At 44.4% G+C, this 20,220-nt stretch overlaps 1 protein-coding gene across 1 annotated transcript in view; it reads left to right on the top strand.

Moving 5' to 3' along the window:
- Nucleotides 1-20,220, top strand: part of fras1 (Fraser extracellular matrix complex subunit 1) — a 216,861-nt gene that overhangs the window by 112,845 nt on the left and 83,796 nt on the right. Inside the window, exons 14-20 of the mRNA XM_031870528.1 lie at nt 636-779; nt 2,736-2,876; nt 2,967-3,107; nt 3,183-3,350; nt 9,417-9,557; nt 10,867-11,013; nt 18,164-18,319. Of these exons, the coding sequence (XP_031726388.1) occupies nt 636-779; nt 2,736-2,876; nt 2,967-3,107; nt 3,183-3,350; nt 9,417-9,557; nt 10,867-11,013; nt 18,164-18,319 (1,038 nt within the window). The remainder of the gene's footprint in view (nt 1-635; nt 780-2,735; nt 2,877-2,966; nt 3,108-3,182; nt 3,351-9,416; nt 9,558-10,866; nt 11,014-18,163; nt 18,320-20,220) is intronic.

The raw sequence follows: 20,220 nt of genomic DNA, 5'->3' as shown, positions 1-20,220 counted from the left end.
CTCTACAGGTGAATAGAGTCACAACATGAACTCATAGATATCACCATCAAACTTCACCACTTCATCACTCACATTAAGAGGAGTATTTATTCTATTACAAGTTGTGTTTAAATATGCAAATGAGGTGTTATCTAACGGTAACTGTTGGTGATTTTAGCAGAAATCTACAGACGCAAACAGACAAAGTAGTAAAATAAAAACCTGAATGTGTATTTTGGATGTTTTCTCTCCACTAGTCTGAAAGAAGACGTGTTATGGAAGCGAAATAGCCCAAAATAGCCCAAAATAGCCCAATGCATATAAAGCAATATTTTTTGCCTGGGGGGTCTCGCCTTCAGACTATTTCACACTGACGATACACAGTAAATACCACAACAACAGTTTCCTCTCAGGTACAGTGTGTCTCATCATCATCTGTCTCCGTGCATTACATGAATTCTCTAACACACTTTTGCACATCCCCCCCGATCAACATCTCTGAACCCAACACTGCTCTAAACTCTCATGTTCTACATATTTCTCCTATTTCTTTAGGTTTCTTTGTCCGTATTCTTTGTATTTCCTCTTCCTATGTTTATTGAACAAAAACAGACGAATTCTAAAGACAGACATCATTTCCCTGTTCTTCCCACCAGGCTGTGACGGGTCCTGCTCAGAGTGCCGCGGGCCGACCCAGCAGGAGTGCGTGTCGTGTTCGGACCCGGCTGCCTTGCTCAAAGACGGGGAATGTGTTCCCGACTGTGGCGCCGGCTTCTACAGTCAAGAAGACGTCTGCTACGGTAAAGTTGACCCGTTTAGACACTGTTAAATAAAACAGAAGGTGTGTCATTGATGTGTAGCAGGTTATCTTTTTATCAGTATTTGTATTTTAGGAATAAGAGGAATACTCCCACCGGCCCTTTAACCCAACACACATAAATATCGTCTTTAACCTGAATTATCTACTTCAATTACTAGTTTTCTGTGTTTCCCAGAATCCCCTCAAAACAGACCCATAAACATATCACATTCAGCCTCACAGAGAGCACATCCCGCACTGCATTCTGGTCTTATTTCCTGCACTAATGGGACAGTCGGGTTCATCTGTAATACAAAGTAAAGGCTTTTCAACAGAGCATCTTCAAATTGCAGAAGGCTTTCAGGTAAATCTGCTGTTATATATCATTCTGCTGCACAGAAAGTATTTCAATGTGACGGCCTTTAGTCGGCATGTTTGCCTTTAATTATCCTTAGAAATAGGAAGAGTGGAGTTTCATTCTAAATCCTTAAAATGTCTGAAAATAAACATGTCGGGTCTGATTTCTGAGAAATAGGCTAAAAAGAATAAAGCACAATTCATTCATCGTCAATAGGGCTGCAGAACGTGTGATATTGAAGGTGATCCGTCTGCAGCGTGTTCCTCTGCAGCCTCACTTCATGACGAGGGAAAGTTGATATTGAAACAGAGAAATGAAGTGTCACAGAATGTGCCAAGGCTGTGAAGAGAAAACACAACCTGAGACGATGAGCGGTTGAGTGTTGGCAGTCAACCGGAGGTGAAGGCTTGTTTGGGCTCGTGTTGTTTTTTTTTAGCCTCCCTGTGGAGCTTCTTGCCAGCGCTGACTCCACACGGTGCTAAAGCGATGAAGTCAGCAGTAGTCAGAGTTAGAAAACAAACAATAAGAAAGATACAGTAGGCTAATTAGCAGTTCTCTCTCGCACTAATGAGGATCCAGAAGCTCTGTGAATAAGGAGATCCTGCATGAATATGGATGGTTTCTATTTCTGAGTGGTAAGATGAAGAAGAGGCCAGACGAGGCTCCCTCCTTCGGGGCGACGATGAGCTGAGCTCCTTCTTTTTGGTTAGAGCCACCTGGAGGGGTTGATGAGGGAGACTCTTCAACTCCTCCGGCTCACGAGGAAGACTTGAAGCACTCAGCGAGGAGCCCCTCTTCTTTAGGAAATGTCAGAAACCTGGGCAACTTTCTGGGAAAAAGGTCACATCCATTAGAACTTGCCAGTGTGTTGCTTTGAGGTCTGGTTTTAAATGTCAACACCCGGAGAGAGAGCTGAAGGGTTTTTAACTTCTCCGTTTTCCTCCGCAGGGCTTCCTGGGTTAGATTTGACAGCTTTGCTTGTTTATGTCCCCTCCGGCATGCCGTAGGAATACCTCTCACTGATTTCAGCCTCCGTTTAGATGGAGGCAAAGATCTGTCTGAGCATGTGTGCGTGACAACAGGTCATGTCAATGTGGAAGTCTACACACACACACACACACACACACACACACACTTCATGCTCCCTAAATAAGTTCATTTTGTTTTCTGGACACATTCTGTTTTTAACTCAACTTTTTATCACTTTTAAATCTATAACTATGGCAAACAACACACTTTAACAATTAAAACAAAAAGTTGGACTGACTTCCTCGGTGGTTCTCAATACAAAACCTTTTTCAGTTTCAAGAAACTGAAAATAAACCTCCTGTCGCACCGAACGTTGAACTGTTTCTGCATTTCAACAAAAAATAAATTGGTTCGGTACCAAAAAGTTGGTTTCCAGCTGGAACCAAAAAAAAGCAGCTTTTTAATGACATCACACGTCGTGTTTTAAGAACGCTTGACATGATTGTTGTTGTGTGTTTTTAGATGTGGGCACAAACAGGCCTGATTGCAGGTATCGATTGACTGGAGAAGCTTAGGTCCTACTTACGGTGTTATCTGGTCCATTAACATTCACACGCTTCGGTTTCACAGCCTGTGATTCGTCCTGTGCCTCCTGTTTCCCTGACAACCCCATGTGCATGAGCTGTCTGCCGGGGACCGCCTTGCATCATGGGAAGTGTATTTCCCAGTGTCCAGCTCAGCATTACCTGGACAGCCACAGCAGATGCAGAGGTAGGACCGCTCTCCAGCACAAAAAGACCGTTAAATGTGTAACCATGAAGAAGAGAACGTATTAACCGCCTTCACACCGACTCTCTTCAGCCTGCCACAGCTCCTGCGCCTCCTGTTGGGGCTCCTCGGTATCCCAGTGTACCTCGTGTCCAGGTGGGCTCCTGCTCCACCAGGGCCAGTGTGTGGAGGCCTGTGGGGAGGGGCTCTACTCCCAGGACGACACCTGCCACAGTAAGAGCTTAAACCAAAGCTTACTTTAAGATCGTACAAGTAAATACATGACCCTTTCACGTCCCCTGCTTTCAGATTGTCACCCCTCCTGTCGCTCCTGCGTGGGACCGCTGGCCTCGGACTGCGTCCAATGTCCGAAACCAGCGGAGGCCCTCCTGCTGCAGTCCGCTCACCTGCAGCACGGCGTCTGCACGTCCGGGTGTCCTGCACGCAGCTTCCCGGACTACATGCATACATGCAGAGGTGAGTGCAGGAGGTTTCATTTCCTCCTTCATTGTAGAGGATCAGCAGCTGTGAGGGTGAGCCGGCGCTGTCTCTGCCTCCTGCTGAGAGCTGTTAGCTAGTTAACGAGCTAATCAGCAAGTCCATCACGAGTCACTGTGGGTTTAAAAGCCGATCGGGTGACACTGATGTTGTTTGTTCAGGCTCAATGAAAGCATTACATTACAGTCATTTAGCAGACACTTTTATCCAAAGCGACTTACAATTCAGAGGCTATCACATTTCTACACCGTAGGCACAGCTACGGGAGCAATTTTGGGGTTAAGTGTCTTGCTCAAGGACACATCGATTAGTGTCCTTAATAAAAAACAAAATCAATGGAGTAATCAGTGATGAAAATAAACATTAGTTGCAGCCAAATGTTAAGTGACTTTCCGGTTTAATACTGGCTTTTTACATTTATTTTAAATTTCGCTCACAGAGTAAACAGAATCGATCAGAAGTTAAGAGAAAACTTAAAAAGGGAAAAGTATCTTTTATTGCTGAAATGAGTAATTAGTAGTTTACTGCAGGATGTGAGGAACATATATATATATATATATATATATATATATACAGTATATTGTGCAGCCCTAGTAGACTGTAGATTTAGTGCAGCTGTTCCAGCAACATGCTGGAGCTCTAAGAGTTTCCTCTCTTGGTCATTTTGGCACAAAACTCAAAGTTTATTCTTGATTTGGTGTTTGGAAGGTATGCAGAGTAGTGTGTGTGTGTGTGTCTAGACTCTGTGGGTGTGTTTCTGTTTGGAGAATAAAGATAGTGTGTGAGTGTGTGTGTGTGTGTGTGTGTGTGTGTGTGTGTGTGTGTGTGTGTGGAGACACCTGATTAGGTTGTTTGTGAGTGTGAAATTGTGCATGTAACAGGCTCATTTTTAATAATTATCACCCGCCTACCAACACACACACACACACACACACACACACACACACACACACACACACACACCACCTCCTTGCCAGACAGCCAGGGGATGGTTTTTTTGTGTTTTTTAATGAAGCGGGACGACAAGGAAGAGGAGAAGGGAGATAAAAAGACTGATCGGTTTTCTTTACCTCCCTCGTACCGTCTAACCGTGTGCTGTGAAATTCTATCCATTTAGCCGCTCGCCCATCATCTCTCCTCCCTCCTCAGTCTTTGTACCCAGCGACCATCCTGCAGTCGGTGTTATTGGCAGACAGGAGGGTATTTGTTCTACCTGCTGTCTCTTCGTGGAGCCGAAGCCAACGCTGGCGTTTTGTTCGGCTCACTTCTCGTCGGCTCTGAGCTGAAATGAGATCAAGCTGCTGCTTACGTTCAGGTTGAATGTACTTCACAGACTGTGGAGTGCATCGGTGAGAGTGGTTCTGATAGCATGAGATGTTGAATGTCTCCAGGAAAGAAGGAGGTTGTTTCTCTAGATTTTCATGAACAGAATTTGTGTATTCTATCTTTTCATTTTCATTTTTTTGAGTAGTTTAGTCTTGTTTGTTTTTGGTGATGCTACCTTACTACCACCAAGGAGGTTCTGCTTTCTGGCTCTGGTTTCTTTTTTATGTTTGTTTGTCAGCAAGATTATAGAAAAACTACCGGCACGACTTTCATTCAACTTGGTGGAAGAGTGAAGCATTGTGACAAAAAAACATTAATTGATATAAACATGGAAAATCAACGTAAAGACAATAACATAGAGCAGTTACGATGACGTACTGTAGGTAATTCAATGATAAGAATCCGGGACTATAGATATAATTAGATTGGGTTACGTAGAGTGTGTGTGTGTGTGTGTGTGTGTGTGTGTGTGTGTGTGTGTGTTTGTATAAGAGGCAACAGTATACGACTGAGAGTCTATGAGATGTGAAAGACAAAAGATGTAGTCCAGTGTTAATAAATATATATACGCTTCAACAGCAATATCCTAATAATAATAATAATAATAACAATATATTTACATGTCATTATATTATGTTCATATCATAATCATCATAATAATAATCATAATGATTCATAATTTAAATGAACTATTATTTATCATAAAAGCCTGAAACTGAACAGAAGATATTGGGTTATTTTTTTTTCTGCCTTTCTCACTTCTTTGACTTCAGCGTGACGTACGAGACATGAGGAGTTTGAAGACAAGGCAGGTTGCATTCTGGGTAGGTGTAATGGGCTTTCCCACGGCTTTGCAGATAAGTCCTCAGCGTCTGCTCACAGCTGTGCTACAAGCAGCGAGCACTCGTCAATTACAGGGCGCTCTGAAGGAAAGTCTGCACGGCTTCCTGGATTCCTGAAGCTCGGGAACATTGTAATTTGTTGCTGCTGTTGTCGGTACTTTTCGCCCCCCCCCCCCCACACACTTCCTGTGCTGTTTCCTTTGTGAAGAAAGTGAGCGGGTCTCGAAAATCGCAGTTTGCCGCCTCTCTTTGGAGACACAAAATTATTCAGCTTGACGCAAATTATTTATCATGCTTTTTTACCTCCTGAATAATGGATCTGTGCAGCCTCTGGGCTCCTTTCTTTCACAATACAGAAAGTCAAATTCCTCACTTTGCGTCACACTTGAGCAGCCTGCAAATTAAATGTACGAGTGATGAGTCTCTGCATCGCTTCAATTCTAGGAAACTTGAGCCCGAAGCCTTGTAGGTCGTAGCTGATCCGTCTCCTCACAACAGTTTACTTTTCATAAGTTCAGAACGGGGCGGGCCCCCGGAGCAGATTCACTTACTCTACCTGGAATAGCTGTTAGCTGTTATTGGATTCCCTTAATCGTGCTGGAAGAGACAATCTCAAATCGATGCGTAGTAGTTGGGTTAGAGCGTCCTGTAGCACCCACTCATCGACGTGATCGCAGGGGACCAACACTGAGCCAATACGGGGGGGGTAAATTAAAGGCTGTTGTTACTCAATGGAAAGTCTGGCAAAGCAAACATTCTCACTGACTACAGAGACAGAATCAAACACAAACACCTGATGAACCAGCAACAGGAGCAGAAAAGCAGCTGTAAAGGACGCTTAACGTTGTTCCAGTGCAAGTGAGCACTTCTGTCATTTACCTGGGTTCATCAGGCTCTGGTTAACTCAACAGAGATTAGTAGTTCAGGAGGTTAGAGCACAATTGTGCAGCAGAGCTCTGCTTTATTTAAAATCTGGATTTACTCATTTTAAACCCAGTTTTGCTGAACTCCGACTAGAACTAGTCTTAGATTAAATGAATCCTCGTTGGTGCGACCCAGGCTTAGACTGCCAACGTCACGTCACGCTCTGCATCTCTCTCTACGTGTTTGATGTTGTGTGCTCGACTTGTTTCAGTTATGGCTTACAAGCGACGAAGGGAATCGGCCAATAAAAACCCGTTTATGTACTGAGCAGCGTTTTCAGTCATGTGATTTGAGTTATGTCTCAGCAACATCTAAAAAAAAATCAGATATTGGATTTGTGCCTTTGTCCTGCTCACGCTTTGGAAACAAATCTTTGTAAAAAAAAGAAAAAGAAAGAACATTGGATTAGAACTGCTTGTCTCAGCACAGAGTCACGTTGTTCATCAGCCAACATGTCCGCCGCTTCTCTTTCACCCCTAAACCTCCTAAACGAGGCTCGACACAGCGATCCCAGGATCAGCGGGATAAACGACGAGTCGTCAAAGCTCCACTCCACAGAAACACAGAGTTCTTCCATTCAGCAAAGGTTTCCCTCAGTGGAGTGTCAGTGGGTTCAGGTGTTTGGATGGGAACAATGGAGGCTGTCGTACAAGTGTGCGAGTGTGTGTGCGTGTGTGTGTGTGTGTGTTAGAGTTGCTCTGGCAGATACTCAGACCTCCTCAGCAGCTACTGTCCTGAAGCGGGGGAGGACGGCATGTAAACATGCACATTAGACTCTCTCTCACACACACACACACACACACACACACACAGTGAGTGGGTCTGAGCTGACGAGCTGTCAGGAGTCTGAGAGCAGGACTGAAAGACAAAGCCGACCTCCTCTGCAGTCTGCAGCCCTCCGGTGCAGACAGAGATAGTCGGTGTGTAGGAGGTTCGATGCCGCTCCGTCGACAGGTCGAGCCGCAAGCTCACCGGCGCTTACAGGAAGTGTCAACACGCACCTGAGCTGTGCTGGATGATGTCAGAGACATGGAGAGCCTCTGAGCCTTTTAAACTGCACTGTTGTTTGTGTGTTTGGGGGAGACAGGAGGTTCTTCTTCTCTCCTCTTATTTATGAAGTTTGACATGAAGCCTGTTCAACTCGCCTCTGAGTGTTTGTTTTTCTGCTGGTGATATTAAGGTTTGTGTAAACTGCGTTTATGAGCGTTTGTTGTGTGTGTATTCATGGATGTACACACTTGTTGTTGTGGTAACTTATAGTCCGTCTTATCATCTCAGCCAACCATTAAAGTTGCCACATTTCTGGGAGGAAGAAGGGGATTATGGGTACAGGCGGCTGTGAAGAAGGTGGGCGATGATTGACCGCTTCGACTGACACTGTTGTGACTTTTCAAGGTCCTCGCTCTGACGCTGAGGTGTTCCCATGGGGTAAATGTTTTCTGTATGGTTGACACACACACACAGACACACACACACACGCTGCAGTGTTGGCTCAGGTAGAGCACCAGTCTGTTCCTGCCAGTGGCTGTCATGCAGAGTACACAAGACCCGGATACAGCTGACAGCCCTGTGAAAGAACCCAGAGAGGAGTAATTATAAACTCACACATACTTGATTGTATTTTCTATACACTTAAAATAAGTCATGCAGTGCACACACACACACACACACACACAGTAGATGGTGACAGGCCCTTTGTCTCTCATCCCCACCGACGCCACCAGCAGGTCGGCTCATGGCTCCTCTATCGCCGCTCAACTATTTGCCAAAATAGTGCAGCCAAAGCAGACATCTAGAGCTGCACAAAAGGCCTGTTTCAGGGCAGCACTATGTGGGGGGGGATGTGTGTGTGTGTGTGTGTGTGTGTGTGAGAGAGAGAGGGAAGGGTAAGGGAAGGGTGAACGACACAAGAAGCACAGAAATGTTGCAGCAGTGGCCAAACCCTCGTCAGATGAAGCTACATTTAGAGTTCGATAGATCAAAGCTGCGTTAAGGAGCAGCAGAAAACACAACTATGAGTAGAACATTGACGTTGTTAAATGTTGAAAGTCAATCTTTGAACTTCAATCTGAATTTTGTTGTGCAGCCCTTTTGTTCAAAGACAAATAAAGTAACCTTGTAAAGAAAAGCAGCACAAACATGTTTGTACGCTGTGATTCTTCTGCATCTTCATTGTTGTATAGCCGGCTGATCCCAGACCAGTAAGACCGCACTCAAAACAACCATAAAGGGTTTTTTGATCATTAAATCGCCGTCATTGTAACATTTGGTCCAAAAACCAACCTCTTAAGTCTCATTCTGTCTCCAGAAGCCCGATCGATATTCAGGATATCACACAAAGCTGCTCAAGGATCCTTTTGTAGCTCCGCTCTGAGAAAGTGGGCAGAACCACAATCTGCTCTTTCATTTCACTTCATCCAGCGTTGGATTTAAAACCTGCACACGCTCTCATTCTCTGTCCCATGATGCAACAACATGAATATTGAGCAACCAGTGACGTCGATATTAATTTGACTGTGATTCAGGTGTTTAATTGGGATGAATTGTAAGTGTAAGTGTACAGTTGTACTGAATGGTTGTGCCCTCATCTATCTGTTGATATGTGCTGGTAGACTGTAGTCTGTGTAGTTGTTAGTGTGATGGAGACCATGTCATGGTGTTGCATGTAAATTAATGACTTCAGATGGAAATCAGCTAAAAGTTAAATCGTTTCTGCTCATTCGGAGATGAATGTTTTGTGTTCTTTAATAAAGAAAAAAGCTTATGATCATAAAAATAATAACACTTTCAAAACCTAAAAACAGTGAAGTAATAAATCAGTGACATCGCTCTCTGAGAAGGTAAACATCAACATGACAGGACGCTCCTGGTTAAGTAGTGAGGCGGCACAGTTGAGGAGCGAGCATCCTCTTCTGTCTGTGGTGAATATAAAATGAGCCGTCTGTGTCCTCAGAGTGTCATCCCTCCTGCTGGCACTGTACCGGTTCATCTGCAGACAACTGTACAGCCTGTCTCTCCCCGTCCTGCTTGCACGAGGGCCGCTGTGTCCCCACCAGCCCACAAGGCTTCTTCATCCAGAGCAACCTGTGCGAAGGTGAGAGCACACACACACACACACACACACATTCTTAGTCTTTACTTGAGCACACACATTTACACGATGCATCCTCTTGTTCCTGAGAAAACCGTAACCCTAAAACTCTCATGCAGCCCTTTGAAGAAGTGAGGACTGGATGAAATGTCCTCACTTCATGAAGATGTCCTCCTTTAAGGTCAGAAGCTGGTCCTCACAAAGATAGCTGTGCAAGAGCAGCGCAATAGTAGAAGTAGCAGTAACACAGTGTAGAAATACTCACAAGCAAAGGTCTGCATTCAAGATGACTGTGAGGAGCTTTTAACTGGTCCTGAACCAGTCTCAGTGTAGTCCTGGTCCTCCATCAGACCTCCATCAGTAAACGAGACCATCAGAGAGAAGATGGTCTGTTTCTATAGAGTTATTCTTGATGCTCGCCCCCCCCCCCCCCCCATGAGCCACCTTGTTAATGAAAATCCATTTGCTCTTATCTCCCATTCATCACATCGGCTCGGTTTGAAGCAACACGACCCCTCCCAGCTCCCGTCTACCAGCACACAGAATCTTTATAGTTTATCTTGAGAGAGACAGAAACCTGTTGTCATTGAATCCCTTCATACATTATCTTTATTCCTCCAAACTTTGGCTGAGTAATTGAAATGGCAGACGCAGACGTAAGGAAGAGCGATGGGCTCAGACTCCGTTTCCCTCTGGGACTTCAGAATAAATAGGGCCCGTTTGCTGAGTTGGCCTGGACTCCTTCGCTGCTGATTGGCTCATTAGAAAGCTTACCCAGATACCCTGAAGAGATACTGTATTCCTGTCCTCAAGAGAGTGAACTTTCACCACAAAGTTTAGATGCTGGTGACTTCTTCATGCTTTGCAATACGACACAGCCCGAAGTTAAAGCTCCATCGATCAATACTTTCATATCACGGCGATGGATCCAATGACTCTGAGTAATGTGAAAGATGCTGCTCGTAATAACAAAGCCACAAATAATTATCCTCAACTCTGCGGCTCCACGGAGCTGTTTAGCCTCTTTTTTTTAATCGTTTTGTGTTTTGTTTTTTATGGCACATTTACTGTCTGTGTGGTTCAGTCTCAGTGTTTTCTAGCAGCAGTTGTTCTCTAGAAGCTGTCAAGCAAACAAGCTCTGATAAACCAACCGTACGCTACCTCCCAGCACCAAAGACTAGAGCAGACAAAGTCAGAGACTAGCCGGTGAAGGAAGAGGAGCCGAACCCGTCTCCTACACTATTACGTTCTCATACAACTTCACTGCATTCTCCATTTTGTCCCTGTCCTCCCTCTGTCTTCCACCTCCCAGCATGCCACCCGTCCTGCCAGACCTGCTCCGGTCCCTCCCAGGCCGACTGCACCTCCTGCCCCCCGCTGGCCTCCCTACAGAGCGGCTACTGCAGGACGAGCTGCGAGGAGGGGCTTTTCCTCCACCGCGTCACTGGAGAGTGTCTCAGTAAGTCAGCCTGTGTGTGTGTGTGTGTGTGTGTGTGTGTGCGTGTGTGTGCCGTTCGTCAAAAATACACGCTGCCATGAGTGCTTGTATTTATATCCTGAGTGGGCCCCAGTGGGAATTGAACCACCAACTCTTGGAGGGTCAGTACCTCGCTCTGCCCGCTGAGCTTTCCATGATCACGCACACAGAGACACATAACCTGCATGTTTCATGAGAGAGGAAGCCAGCTGTCTCTGTACAATAGATGCTCTTCGATTGATATCTGTCTCCTGAAAGCTCTGCCGTCGGGTTCTTGAGAACCGTTGGGTCTGGAAGGATCTGCAGGAGTACAAGCTGAAGGAGAGTTTATAGTTATTATAGTCGCCGATCAACTGGCAAAGATTGTTGTATTTGTATTTTTGGAATTCACTAAAAAGACAACAACCCCCCCCCAACAGTTGAAATCAAACTGCAGTGATGGCCGTAACGTAAACCTTACAGTCCTGTTAATGTTCCTGGAGAATCGTGTGTTTCTGTTCCTTTAAGAGGGAACTATGAAATGTGTCTTTAACTACAAAACAACAACCTGGAGGAAGAGTTTCTTTCCATAAGCGTATCTTCACCTTTTGATAATAATATAAAAGAAACTAAATTATCATCCATGAAGACGAGCTTTCTTTCGACCTCTGCCAGTAAACACGAGATACTTCACGCCTCCTCGCTCCACTTCATCTTCCTCATCAGGTGCTAATATGTCTTTGACAAACAGACAGAAAGTCAATAGGACATGTTATATCTCAGTGTTTGTGCGTAGAGGAGGCGCTGGCTGTCCTCCCTCTCTGCCGGGTAATGAAATGAGAGTCTACCTATCTGGACCGCTGGCTGTAGATTAAAAACAGGCGTGTTTACACCATGGGAAGCCAGCGTGGAGGAGATAGCGGGGGGGGGGTAAACAGAAAAACAGGGGGGGGGGTAAACACAGTGACTTTTAATTACAGTTTTTGATGACACACACTGTTTGGAGATGTGAAGCCGCAACCAGATTTTAGCTCACAGACACACACAGACTTGTATGTGGGCAGAGACACACCGGCCGCCTCACACACACACACACACACACCTACACATCCACACAAGCAGTTAGTTTGCAAACTCACACGCAACCTTAATCTCAAATGGGTCAAGCTCAGCCGAACTCTGGTTAATAAAAGATGCCTTCAGGCACTTTGGGGCCACAGAAATACTGAGGTCATCATTTCTGCATGACACACACACTCGCACACACCACTCACACACACACACATTCACACACATTCATACACACACATTCACATTTAACACTAAGCCCCTTCTCGAACACTGATTTTCTAGACTCGGACACATCTCTCCTTTATCTTCTTATTCTTGTTTTCTCCTTTCTGTCTCACACTTTATTTATCATGTACACACACCTCTCTCTCTCTCTCTCTCTCTCTCTCTCTCTCTCTCTCTCTCTCTCTCTCTCTCTCTCTTACAAACACACACATTTATATATACACTAAGCTCTCTCTCAAACCCAAATTTAGTTACACACAGATTTACACACAGACACATATTTTATCCCTCCTTCACTTTCTTGTTTTATCCTTCTACAATTTATTCTGTCATGCAAACCCACTCTATCTCTCTCACACACACACACACACACACACACGCCTTGGATTACACCTTCTCTGTTACATAACCTCTTAAGGCGATGAGGCTTCCGCTCTCAATCACGAGTTCACGTACGAGAGCATCAGAGGCAGATGTCTCACTATTGGCTGTCTCACTCTCATCCCGTCTGTCTCTCACTCTCATCCCGTCTGTCTCACTTTCTCCGTCTCGTCCCCCTCCTCTTATTCGATTTCCATTCGACAGCGGCGGCGGCGGCGGCCTCATCGCTCATACTTTACACAGGCAGCCAGGTGATTTGACAAATTCCACAAGCGCTTGTCTTTAAAAACACTGTTATCTAAACCCTTAAACTGTTCGGAGCCATCACACTCGGTCCGGAACCGCTGCTCATTTGTGATTTATGCTTTTTGCAGAAAGGCCCACATCTATTGGAGACTGGAGCAGAGATAGTAGTAATGAAAAGCCGTTTGTTGTTGGCCCAGTAAGAAACCCAGTAATTGCTTCTTTCCTGTGTAAACACCAGTGGGTCGGCTCCGCTAGCTTTCTTTCCATTTCCATGTGTCATTATCCTGGATGTTGACTGAGCCTGGCTGCAGTATTATGACAGCAGTCCCAGCAGAATGATGGGAAATATTGACGTGTCTGAGACAGGCCGCAACCTCCGGTTCTGAAAAGTGAAGCCAATACTGAAGCGTCTTAAAGCTGCATTACTGTCCACCAGGGGGCGACTCCTCTGGTTGTACAGACATCTATGAGAGAATGACTCTACTTCTCTCTTGATGTATTACCTCAGTAAACAGATACCCGCTCTTCAGACAGTCAATCCTGCTTTACTCTGACACAGATTATGAATAATTCATCAACATGAACCGATATTTTCAGATCTCTGACTGACTTGTTGACGCATATGTTAGAATTTCACCGTCATCCTACTGCAGTTTCCCCTCTGCGGTGGTTCCCATCCTGGAGATTGAGAACCTTCCCATTGGCTGCAGGTGCCTCTGTCCTTCCTGGTTGAATGGAATCGACTGAAGTAAAAAGTTAGGCTTCTGTCTGAAATGCATTCACCTACCTGTGCAGGTTGTTTTGGGTGTAAACACAATAACTTGAGCCTAATGTAAGGGAGACGTCAACAGACAACCCAAAAGATCTGGTGTAAATCTCAAGCCCCGCCTTGTAAACAACGCCCATGTGATCAAAACCTTCTATTGGACCCGGAGACTTGTTTATCCGGTAACTCTACTGAATCCAACCTTTAAATAACCACGCGATGAAGCTCACAGAACTCTCTGCTGGCCATGGCGTTAAAATGGAAATGAATAGTTGTATACCTTTAGAGAGTATATCTTTTAAGGTATAAGAGGAGAACATTTTACAAGATGTGGCAACCCTTCTTGGGTTGTATAAATCTCCCATCGCACCACATTGATAGCGTCTCTTATTAGTCTTGTATTGGGATGTGATTAAACACCTGATCCCGGCTGTTTGTCTGGTTTTAGGTTTGACGGGTTTGTTCGTTGTCTTGTTGAATTTCTACTGTTGTTCATCATCTCAGACTGGAAGCCTGAGATGTGAGTCTCACATCGAGGACTGATGTCAGCTGCAGAGACACAGTTTAGCCCTCTCACCCTCCCTCTGTCTCTCCTCTTGTCTCCTTAGAGAGAGAGAGAGAGAGAGAGAGAGAGAGAGAGAGAGAGAGAGAGACTCACAGCTCTACGCCAGTTCATTTATTTTTGCTTCTTAATTGCGTTGGAGTCATCACTTAACATACGAAGCTTAAAATAGACCCGCATGCTGGATAACAAAAATGCATCACCATAGAAACAAGAAAGAAGAGCATCATGTGTTTAAGAGACGTCGTTTCCTTCAGCACCAGCAGCCGTCCATGTCTCCTTTAATGCATTCATAACGTATTAACGCTGAGTGTTACTCGACTAACCGGTCGTAGTAACTCGTCTTTCCTTAATCTTTGTACCTCATAGAAACAGAAAAGGAATACAACATGTGGAGCTGTACTTCTGCTGGCTGTAAACTAAACAAAGAATATATCTCAATGGATATTTTAGGAGTGAAACAAACCCACTGATCATGAGTTTAACCCTCAGAGAGACACATTTTTAGGGGGGACAGGGGGTCTTTAGGGGGAGATAGCAGGTCAACATAGAAGTGTTCTATACGTCACCTGACAGCTGGGAACCTGGTGATTCATCTGAGATGTAGCTCGCTGTCTGTCAAGTGGTTCTCGTCATGAATCAGTAATAAAGTGTAAAAGGGCTTTAGAGCATTATGATAGACGTATGTGATGACACAATCTATTCTGTCTTAACAGTTGTTACAGCAACTTGGGGATTGACATCATTTGACACACAGATTTTGATACTAATTTAAAAAAGAACAATTGTACCACTCGAGAGTTGATCAAAATGATCACAAATCCCTTAAAAATATCACCAAGACCTCGAGGAACACCAGAGAACAAACCCAAGCTGTGATTTAGTATCAAACACTTTTGACATTTGGAGATTTCTTCCAAAGAATGACATTCTTTTGTCAATATGATGGTGAGCGCTTTGTTCTGTAAACCCCCTTATTGTCATACATCCTCTGAAAGCCTCCTGTCTCTAGTTTGTGGTTGTTAAGTTTCACGAGGCTGTGATCATCCTAAAGGTCACAACATGACATTTACAGTGAGGTTTCCTCTCGGGAGGGACTAATGTCATCACACATGAGTTCAGCTGGGCTCGTTAGATCCACAAGAGTCTCCGCATTCGTCAAGTATTCAAATAGAATGTGAATATCTGTAAAGAGGAGACTCGAGGGTACCATAGAACCCATTTTCAGCTTGTAGCATAAGTTCCACCCCTTTCCAGACAAGCTATCTGCACGCTGGCTTTGAGCCCACCAGCGCCTCTGAAGGATGGTAATCAGGGGGTGAGCTGCTGAGATGTGCAGGAGATGGGAGCAGGAAATACTTCTGTGTAGAAAGACGTGTGTCCTCTCTGAAAAGTATTCGCCTCCTATTACATTTAATCGCAGCTCAATATGTGGCTTCTCTAATATTCCGCACATGACGTGAACACTTTGACATCGTCGTCGTGTGCTCCCTCCCGTTGTTTGTTCTGCATCTGGTCCACGTTGATGCGGGCCTTTCTGTGTGAGTGACAGAGTGGAGCTACCTCCCTTATCTGACATTTAAAACTGCCTTGTCCTGTGTTTTTCCTTTGGGACGGGGACGGAGCCGACAGTGATTCAGAGCTGAGCGTGAAGGGAAGAGTCGGGCTGCTTTAATAGCTGCATGTGTGAATCCTCCTTTTGTGGGGGCAGCATGTCTAGACAGGGTGACATCGGCGTCAGAGGACCACACAGCGTCTCTTCTTACGCCTGTAACTTCAAATGAACAACGTGTCCCACTTTAGTTCCTCTCGCTTTCTCAACTTCTGCTGCACTCGCACTCGCAGACTCAAGTCCTTTTCTCTTATTTTTTATCAGGAAGCGACTAATTGAGAGACATTAGGGTCTTTATTTTCCTGCGTGACTCTCGTTAAAAGGGATTCTGCTTTATATATTTCGGATGCAGGGGGATAAAAATGTGAAAGGAAAGCGAGGTATTGGATAATGTCTGGAATAAATCTGGCCCACAGGAGAATACCATCATCCAGTCTGCGTGCCGTGCATTTATATCTCCACAATACCTTGTTATGTGCTTCAAAGAATTGGTAACTGCGTGATAAAGGGGGACTCAGAGGACCCGAATCAATACCATTTCAGTTTTATATTCATTTTTAGTCTGCACAGTCAATAATCCCCCGACGCCTGAGTTATCTGGTCTCCAGCGTGGAGCCGGATTACCTGCAGGAGGAACGCTGAGACGGGTTTTGTTGTAATGTGATGTGATATAAAAGGTGTGGATGGGACAGGACAGGAAGCTCTTCTTCTTCTTCTTCTTCTTCTTCTTCTTCTTCTTCTTCTTCTTCTTCTTCTTCTTCTTCTTCTTTTAGTCTGTTGATGTTGGAGACTCACCTGGTTCAGGAGGATCTGCTGCTCTGGAGTCAGAAATAATGTCGGAGTTAAATGTCGGCCACACTTTTTGTGTGTTTAAAATTGTGCTTCTCCAGGAAATCATGTTCATCTAAGTGTGAATATATGTAAAGTCCTCCTGACATGAACCTAAATGTAGCTTATTCTCCAGTTCTTCCAGTTCTGCATATTTTCTTTATAGAAACTGAAACAATGGAAAGAAGCAGTCTGAAGTATGAATACGTCTATTTGACCAAGCCATGGAAACAGGGAGTTAAATATAACATGCAAAGATGTCAAACACAACTCCTACTCCTTCACTTCATGTCAGAGAGGAACAGAAAAAGCTTTTTCTCTTTTCTGCTCTCTGTTTCTTATTCATCCCTCCATCACTTGGTTACAGATTCAGGTCGCTCCAAGTGCAGGTTTTTCTTTTATTTAATGACTTTTGCCTTTTAATACATTTAAAAATCTTCTTTTTCTCATTTGTCTTTTAAACAAGTATAAACTCTACCTCTACCACTTATGCTCACGCCTCCTCGCCCGCAGAGCCCCGATGTTCTGCTGGTTCCTCTGCAGATAGAGATCTCGGCAGCACGGTCTAAAAGATGGAGGGAGATCTGAGAGTTTGAGAGTTGATAGATTTCTTTTCTGATTTTGTTTCTCACAAAGGAATCATGTCTGAGGTTTAATTAGTGAACTTAACACCCGATCCCAGCACGTATAGATGAGACGTCCTCATTATAACTTCATCTTTTTATGAATGTTTCTCTTGTGTTTCTGTTGCATAATTGTCTTCTCTTGTTGTTTCTGTTTGTCTTTCAAGAAGATCCCCACAGGCAACGCATTTTAAGAGTAAACAGATTTTAGAAGAAGTAAATATAGATCAGAAGGTTCTTCTGAGTACATAAAAGTCCTGGTTTGTTTTTCAAAGATTCATCTGCTCTCTGGCCTCTCTCTGTCGCTACGTGTGTCAAACGATGACGATGATGAAGATCACGAGTTGAACTGAAGAAACATTAGTGCGGAGTTGAAAATGATGAATGGACTATTTTTATTTTAACTTGAGCAAAAACAACAGAGATTGAGACCGAAATCTCTAGATCCTGTAAATGTCATGACATGTACTGCTCAACTTGATGTGGTCATCTTGTTCTTAACTTCCACCTTAAGACCAAAAATAAGTTTGTTTATCAGTTTAATCTGTGCTGTATTAATGAAGACTGGTATCCTCACAATAATAGATGATGCAGGATGAACATTACTGGAAGAATCACTAAGAATCAATCAGTCCAAACTGGTATTAACTCACTTAGATGTTTGCAGTGTGGAAAAAAAGAAAATTCAACAAACTTTATCAGGCATTTTATTTTGGTTACGTGGTATCTCACCTGTGTGACTATGATGTTTGTCTGTATTACACGTGGGATGACGAAAAATATAAGACAAGCCTTCATTTCCTGTGTGTGTGTGTGTGTGTGTGTGTGTGTCCCTGCAGAGTGCAGCTCTGACTGTCTGCGCTGCGCGGCCGACCTGCAGACGGCCGCCGGCAGTGTCTGTCTGTGGTGCAGCGCGGCGAGGACCTGGCTGCTGGGCGACCACTGCGTCTCCGACTGTCCCCGGGGACACTACGGCTGGCACGGAGCCTGCATCAGTAAGGACTTTCACCTCCTCCTCGCTTTCACACAGCACACAACAAGGTCAGAGGTCAGGCAGGAGCGGTTCCACCTGTGAGGAATACCCCCCCCCCCCCACCACTTTTATCTTTTATTCATCCGTCAAAGATCTCGAAAATTGGGGTCATCGTGTTGACCTGCGAGGAGTTTCCTTCTTAAATATAAAGAAATACTGAATTTAAAGCCAGTGTTTGAAGGAAAAATAACTCAGAGGTTTATTCTTTTTATGAATTCTCAGGTCAAATGTCCTCGGGCTGTAGAAGTACATCAGAAAAGTACTCAGAGACACACTCCCTGATACTCCTATAATACCCAAAAGATCTCCAAATCCACACGTCCTCCCAGCTCAGTCCTCATGCTCTGACACTCGGAGAAGAGATTCAAAACAATGACTGGGCAGACGTTTGGGGGATTTGGAGGCGTTACTGTGTTTGAGGAAACCTGTATTATTGATTTAACAGTTACTCTGCGCTAAAGGTGATGGTTCCTTTTACAGCCGACGCCATAATAAATGTGCATGTTGGCAACATCAGACGAGTTATCGAGCTTTAAACATTGATTTAAAACAGTAAACAGCATCTGAATGTCTGATTGTTTCATGTTCGGTTGTCAGAGTCGATATTCCAACAACGGACTCAAGTTCTATCAGGACCGTTTCAGAGCAACAGGTGTTTCAGTTTAACCAGTGACCGTGTTAACTGGTGACTCTCAGCCGAATGCTTCCGTGGCTGCTCGTCACGTAAATGTTTGTTTACGATAATAAACACAGATATTTAAAACTGGTTGAAGTCTTTTACGATGACATCTACACGTGCTGCTGAGTCACCAGTTAACACGGTCACCCTTTAAACTGAAACACCAGCAGCGTCTACAGCTTCAAGCTGTTAACCGTGTTGACTACCACTGGACTGTGTCTTAAAGCTGAATCAAGTGAAAGCTCTGAGTGTCTTCATGGTGTCTGACGTTCTGTTCATGAACACAGAGAACAGAGTTGATCATCTGGTGACTTGTAGCTCCTGATGTCTCTCTGGTGGAACGTTACACAGATACATGTTTATATCTGGACTCTAAATACTGGACCACCAGCTGATGTCTTCTACTCTCTGACCTCTTTGTTTAGGTTGAGTTCTCCATCTTTGCTGGTTAAAGTTCTCACATAGCTCCTCAAGCTGTCTCACTCCTTCATACTTCTGTTACTAAGCTTACGTACGACATCATTGCTTACAGTCATAATTATTATCATCCTCATCCTGCTCATCTTCAACGTAATCCCCCTGGCCATCATCATCCTCATCGATATCACCTTCATCCATCAGCCTGCTTATCATCATTATCATCCTCACCCTCTTCATCACCTTCAGCCTCTTTCCTACGCTGCTCATCTACTGCACGATTATCCCAGTCATCATTGTTATTGGCCTCTTGTCCCTCCTCCTCCTCCTCCTCCTCCTCATCATCATCATCCCAATCATGTGGAAGCCGCTGCCTCCATACTTGAGCTGCACACACATTTAAATGTGTGTGCAGGAAGCTTCGGGCTGTAAGACTAAAAACCTCTGGGGTCTCATTTAGCCGAGCCCGACTCACACACACATATACACACACACACACAAACACACACACACACACACACACACACACACACACACACACATATAGAAGACACAAAGCCAGAGAGATGGAAATAGCATTTTCTAGATACAGGTAACATCTCACTCCTCCTGCTGTAGATTCGGGCCAGAGGATGAATTTCACCACATCAGAGGGAGATTTAATTTTTCCATCTTTTTATTTTGGTGGTGATGATTATTATTCAAGGCTGAATATGAGCAGTGTGTGTGTGTGTGTGTGTGTGTGTGTGTGTGTGTGTGTGTGTGTG

Source organism: Anarrhichthys ocellatus, unplaced genomic scaffold, assembly GCF_004355925.1.
Source record: "Anarrhichthys ocellatus isolate YVR2014 unplaced genomic scaffold, GSC_Weel_1.0 scaffold53, whole genome shotgun sequence".
In the NCBI taxonomy this organism is placed as follows: Eukaryota; Metazoa; Chordata; class Actinopteri; order Perciformes; family Anarhichadidae; genus Anarrhichthys; species Anarrhichthys ocellatus.
Note: the sequence above shows the minus strand (reverse complement) of the source record. Positions and strands in the feature narration are given on the sequence as shown.